Genomic DNA, 6,593 nt, shown 5'->3' with positions numbered 1-6,593 from the left:
AATGAGCAACATTACTAGTGGTAGCGACTGTGGGAGCGGACGTAAACTAACCAGGATGGAACCCAGGCTACAACATTAAGTTACATTTGCCTCTCCAGAATTTTTTTCCTACAGTGTAAAAAGTCCCCTGGCATGTTATCTGTCTATTTAGCCAACGTCTATATTCTACTCTTTCCAGCCGCTTCTGAAGCCTGGAAGAGACTAGATACAGATATTAGACCAACTCTTGACTTCTGGTATATTATCAGTCTGTTTAGCCAATTCCTTAGTGACTCTTTCCAATCTTCTGAAGCCTGGTAGAGGCTAGATACAGATATTAGACCAACTCCCCTGGCATGTTCTCTGTCTGTTTAGCCTATTTCTACTCTTTCCAGCCGCTTCTGAAGCCTGGTAGAGGCTAGATACAGATATTAGACCAACTCCCCTGGCATGTTCTCTGTCTGTTTAGCCAATTTCTACTCTTTCCAGCCGCTCCTGAAGCCTGGTAGAGACTAGATAGTAGATACAGATATTAAACCAACTCTTTTGGTATATTATCTGTCTGTTTAGCCAATTTCTACTCTTTCCAACCGCTCCTGAAGCCTGGTAGAGACTAGATACAGATATTGAGTCGGTGAGCTATCGCGGAATCGCACATAGCTCAAACGGAGGTGAGGTCAACGTCAGGCCAAAAACGCCGTCAGAGTGTGGAGCAGGAGCGCCCTCTGGCGGCGAAAAGGTGAAGGACTGCAGCAGGGTCGAGAAGAACAGGAAAAGTTCCATGCCGGCCAGTTGCTCTCCGGGACACACGCGTCGCCCTGGGAAGTAAATATTCACCGTATCAACATGCAATATACGTGGAGAATGTTTAAACGCCATGTTAAGTGCACAATGACTAGTGTACAGCTGGAGATATCCACCGAAGAAGGTTAACTATCTACATAAAATCAGTAACACGAAGGCAGCTGCTCTCCGGGACACACGCGTCGGCCTGGGAAGTAAATATTCATCGTATCAACACCAAGTTTACGTGAAGAATGTTTAAACGCCATGTTACAAGTGCACCATGACTAGTGTACAGCTAGTGATACTGCAATTCCTGATTTTTTTCACTGTACTGTAATGTTCACTGTTTTCACTATCACTTCTCTACCTTCATTACAGTTAACAAATAATTCCTGGACTTTCTTTTTCCTGCACCAGGCCTGTCGCCACCGTGAATATATAGTTCCGTGAACATGTCCATTTTTCTCAGACCTTGAACTTTTGCTACCGTGAACGAAAAGTGAATTACTATCCGAAGAAGCTAAGGTTAAATAAACATTATCTATACAATCATTGCTTGAAGGCTGGGAAACTACAAATGGAATAGAGGTAAGTATAAACTTAGATACTAACAGTTCATACAGATACCTTCAGGCTCATTCTCAGTTACTGTTGAAAGACAGCATATGCCATATGAAAAGTATGACTCTTCAGAGAATCTATACAGTTGGTTGATTTGTATTACGCAATGTTCTACATGGATGGTCTAAACTTCATCGACGGACTCAAACTCTTTCTACGTGGTGATTCCATCATCCACAAAGATCAACAAATCTTTGGAAACAAATTCATCAGTCCAGAAGACAGCTAGGTTTCTAGCCTCTATCAGGCTTCGGGAGGCGCCTGGAAAGAGTAGAGATCGCGGTCAAATAGAGATAACATGCCAGGGGAGTTGGTCCGCTAGAGAGTACATTTTGCCTCACCCGAGTGGCAAACTGTTACGTTTTCTCAGGCAGACCAACTAACTCCCCTGGCATGTTATCTCTCTATTTTACCGATCTCTACTCTTTCCAGCCGCCTTCCGAAGCCTGGTAGAGGCTAGTATCTTCCCTCACCAGCTGAAAAAGGCAGGAAAGACTCAGGCTTGTTGATGACGTTCCCTTCCGCGTCCAGAAACCTTCCGGGGTCAAACCGGTCCGGATCAGGCCAGTAGGCGGGGTCTTTATGGATGGAGTGCAGGTTCACAAGCACCTAGAATAACCAGACCGAAGTTAGGTCAAAGAGACGTCTATTTTTAGATCGTCTTCTAGTTTTTAACCGTTACTCGATAGAAAAAGATTCACCACTTCGCAGTTGGCAATGTTCACGAGCCTCATTGCTACATTTCATCCGACATAGCTTCTAGCCAATCAGCGACTAACTGATGTACCGAACAAACCTCAATTTTTGCAACATTGCAGACAGACAGATAGATGTAACCTTAGTCTATGGGATGTAGCAAATTTCCTCAGCATTTTGCGGACTTGTAGCGTACCTGCGTGTCTTTGGGAATGTCATAACCACACACTTTAACGTCCTGTGTGGTGGCGTGTGGAAGGGCGACGGGCAGAAGCGGTCGGATCCTCATGACCTCCAGCAGACAGGCGTTCACGTAGGGCAGCTGGGAACGGTGGGACAGGGTGGGCAGACCCTCACCAACAACGGCATCAAGCTCCTGCTGCACCTGCTCCGACAAAAACAGGGATCACTTGAATTAAGTACAATAGTATCATATACTGCCATAAGATGTCAAGAAACTTCATCTGTGATATCTAGGGCAGTCTAAAGATCTGTTTTAGTGACTGTTCCTTGTGATTGGTCCGTGTATTTTGAGGATATGGCTGTAAAAGTTGTTAAAAGTAGCTGTGTATGTATATGTACTTCTACCTGTACTTGTTTTCATGATTTGAATAAACAGTGTGAAAAAAAAATTTAAGAAAATAAAAAAAATTATAAAAAAAAGTATCATATACTGCTGTGAAGGGGCAGCATGGCCACAGTTACGAGGCGGCCAATAAGAATTCTTCATGCTTGGGTCAATGTAAATAACGCAGGTATGACTGTATATCAATCCCAGTTGGTCCTTATGTAGAGGTGCTCACTTGTACAGGTTTGATTGTATATCAATGGCCAGGTGGACCTTATGTAGAGTTGTCACTAATACAGGTTTGACTGCAAACTAGACATTAATCTTTTATACTGTGCATTTTGTTTTTACCTTCCTTTGGACGGTTGGGTGCAGAACCATGTAGAGTAGGCTCCACCGGAGGGTGTTGGAGGCGGTTTCCGTGCCCGCTAGGAAGAGATTCTGAGCCATGTGCATCACGATATCCCCCGTCAGACCCTCCACCTTCTCATGCTTCTCGAGCTCCAGCAGACCGAAGTCAAGGAAGTCTCGCGGGTTCTCGCGATCTAGGTTCTCGCGATGTTTAGCCAGCTCTTCTCCCAACATCTTCTGAAGCTTCGCGTTCTGTTCGAGCAGCTCGACTCTGGCTCTGTTCACTGGGAAAAAGCAAAGGGGCACAAGATGATTGGCTTCGGCAGTCCTGATACACCTATCTTTTTCGTCGGTTAGCGTCTTTTATTGCCATTGAAAATACCATTTCATCATGGCCGAGCAGACTGTCGTATTCCTGTGCTATACATATAAACACAAGCGCTGTGGACGTGCGGTAACACTGCAAATATCCCTGTCCTTGGTACTGAACGCCATCTCTCTCTTTCTCTCTCTCTCTCTCTTTAAACACACACACACACACACACACACACACACACACACACACACTTAGAACTGTCCCTGTCCTTGGTGCTGAACACTATCCACACAAACACGCGGGCGCACCTGAACTATTCCTGTCCTTGGTACTGAACACTGTCTACACACACGGATAGATAAGAGAAAGATGAATACACACACAAAACAGCTTCTCACCTCCGGGAACGAACCGTAGCCAGTGGAAGAAGCTGATGCAACCCAACACTAGTTACCAAACTTACCATGGTAACAGGCAACATTAGTTCAGGTCATTGAAGTCAAGAAGAAGAGGAAGAAAAAACTGAGCAAAAACAATATATTTCTGACCTCCGGGAACGAACCGTAGCCAGGGGAAGAAACTGATGATCTGGCCGGCGGCAAGTTTGACGGCCACCGTGACGACCGCATCGGACAGTCCCCGGAACGTCTCGTCCCTGTAGTCATCAGGAGTATACAGTGCAAGTTTACGGAATACAGTGCAATTTTACGGAATACAGTGCAAATTTACGGAATACAGTACAATTTTACGGAATACAGTGCAAGTTTACGGACTACAGTGCAAGTTTACGGAATATACAGTGCAAATTTACGGAATACAGTGCAATTTTACGGAATATAGTGCAATTTTACGGAATACAGTGCATGTTTACTGGTATACATTACAATTTTACGGAATACAGTGCAATCGTATTAGTATACAGTGCAATTTTACGGAATACAGTGCATTCGTATTAGTATACATTGCAATTTTACGGAATACAATGCAATTTTACGGAATACAGTGTAATTGTACGGAATACAGTACAATTTTACGGAATACAGTGCAATTTTACGGAATACAGTGCAAGTTTACGGAATACAGTGCAATCGTATTAGTATATATACAGTGCAATTTTACTAGTATACAGTGCAATTTTACCAGTAAAAATACTAATACGATTGCACTGTATTCCGTAAAATTGCACTGTATACTATGGTACCTGTAGTCATAGCGCCTCCCGATCACCATGGAGCAGACCACGTTTGCGACAGCCACGTTCAGATCGTATGCAACGTCAAAGGGCTTCCTGTCATATTCCGCCACCTGAAAATATTGCCATTTTTTTTATATTCCGACATTTCATGACTAGACATCGTGACGACACACTCAAGTTATATTATCTTGTTTTATACCAGCACCAACGAAGAGGACAAATACAGGACAATACTAATTTTCACTTGAGTTAAGTGAGGAAAGTCATGTAAAGTGCCTTTCCCAAGGGCAAAAGATCAGTGGCATGTCAGGACTCGAACCCGGACCTCTTGGTTCCGAGTCGAACATGCTACCGTTACGCCACACGACCCACGTTGTCACATATCTTCACCCAATAAAAGAATGGCCGCGTCTTGTCGGTAAATACTCTGAATACTGCCACGTTTTTTTGTTATTTGTATATTTGCACTCTAACATCTGCTTGGAGACTAGTTCAAAAGTTCAGTGACCCTAGATAATGGGTTACATAACGTCCAAGGTATATGTAAACAGTATGCACTGTAGGTCATGGGAGTTAGTCGTATGGAAGGTTAAGCATATGTCACATGGCGAGTTGCCCTCTAGTATTTAAAAGTCGTCTGTGCCAAAGCAAATCAATTCTAACAAGTCAAACTTGGCATGTTCTCCTCAGATGCAATCGGAAGAAGCAAAGTCTATCTGCCCATTAAAAAAAATATTTTTCAGCAACCTACTTGATTCTGGTAGAGACTGGTAGGGACTAAGAATACCATCAGTACCACTACAGTCACATCGAGAGAGCGAGAAAGAGAGGAGGGGAGGGAAAGAGAGAGGGGGAGGAAGAGAGCGAGCGAGAGAGAGAGAGAGCGCGAGAGAGGGGGAGAGGGAGAGAAAGAGAGAGGGGGAGGAAGAGAGCGAGCGAGAGAGAGAGAGAGAGAGAGCGAGAGAGAGAGGGGGAGAGAGAGAAAGAGAGAGAACAAGAGCAAGCGAGAGAGAGAACATGAGCGAGAGAGGGAGAGAGAGAGAGAAAGAGAAAAAGAGAGAGATCTAACTTCGCTTACCCTGTTGCGAAGACAGCTTGCCTCCTCTCGGATTTTCTCCTCGATGCTGCCAGTTCCCACCTTCATGCCGAGCACCTTTAATGCGCTGATGGTGAACCGACGTCTCTGCTTAATGGCGGTACCCCAGGGTACGGAGGCCAGGTCTATAGGGGCACATTTATATGTTTTAATTAAATGTATCAATAGAATTGTTCAAACATATTATGAAATCCAAGCACTACAATGTAAATGAAAACTATGTAAATTTGTTCAAACATGTTTCAAAAAGAGAGAAGATATCCTGAAGATAGATCCTGTAGATAGAGACGTAGGGCAGAAATGTAACACTATACTTGTACCCAAGTTATCTAACTTAATGCATCTGGCCCAAACGAATTGTTGCTCCAAACGTATTGAATTTTAGAGGAAATGTTGACAAGAGTACAGTATCTAGTACATTACAGATAGGGTCAAAGTCCTGTATTCTGACTAGTTTGAACTTTCTAACTTATTCGTGTATTTTGTTTGTTCACTTAGCATTCAGGCGATGCATGAGGCAAAAGGGTCGTTACTTGTTTTACTTTTTACAAACGGCCAATTGCTGAAAAACAGAGTTTTTTTTTACCTTTTCCGAAACCCGTTACAGCATCAAACAAGCAATTTGGCGGCCTGGAGGCGAACAGCTCAGACCTATCCACGAGCGCGTCCTTGACGGCAGTGTAGCCGTTCAGAACCACCACATCTTCCATCCCCATCCTGACGGTGAAGACGTCCCCGTACTGCTGCCCCCACGCCGTCAGCTTGAGGTGAGGCGCTCGGCCCAAGGCGAGGAGGTGCCCGAGAACAGGCACGCGTCCTGCCGGGTAGGGAGGCAGGTTTCTGCCGCGCTTCAAGAGAAAACACACCAGAATAACAGCAGTGCAGACGACGAGAAAAGACTGCAGAGTCAGCCCATAGATCTGCAAGATCTCCCGGACAGAATCGGGTATCCACATGACGACTGCGGCCATTTTTGTCCAGAGCT

The 6,593-nt window shown here is 44.5% G+C and overlaps 1 protein-coding gene across 1 annotated transcript; it reads right to left on the bottom strand.

The window, feature by feature from the left end:
- Positions 1 to 618: 618 nt before the first annotated feature.
- Positions 619 to 6,593, bottom strand: LOC109462163 (cytochrome P450 2C31-like). The gene is made up of 8 exons (XM_019758655.1): positions 6,195 to 6,593; positions 5,591 to 5,733; positions 4,519 to 4,622; positions 3,866 to 3,972; positions 3,002 to 3,285; positions 2,279 to 2,467; positions 1,860 to 1,995; positions 619 to 797 (listed from the first exon to the last, which is right to left on the bottom strand). The coding sequence occupies exons 1-8, from the start codon at positions 6,577 to 6,579 to the stop codon at positions 619 to 621; spliced, it is 1,527 nt and encodes a 508-aa protein (XP_019614214.1). The 5' UTR covers positions 6,580 to 6,593.

This window comes from Branchiostoma belcheri, unplaced genomic scaffold (assembly GCF_001625305.1).
Source record: "Branchiostoma belcheri isolate BF01 breed outbred unplaced genomic scaffold, Haploidv18h27 scaffold113, whole genome shotgun sequence".
NCBI classification, from domain to species: domain Eukaryota; kingdom Metazoa; phylum Chordata; class Leptocardii; order Amphioxiformes; family Branchiostomatidae; genus Branchiostoma; species Branchiostoma belcheri.
This window is presented reverse-complemented; position numbering and strand designations above follow the sequence as displayed.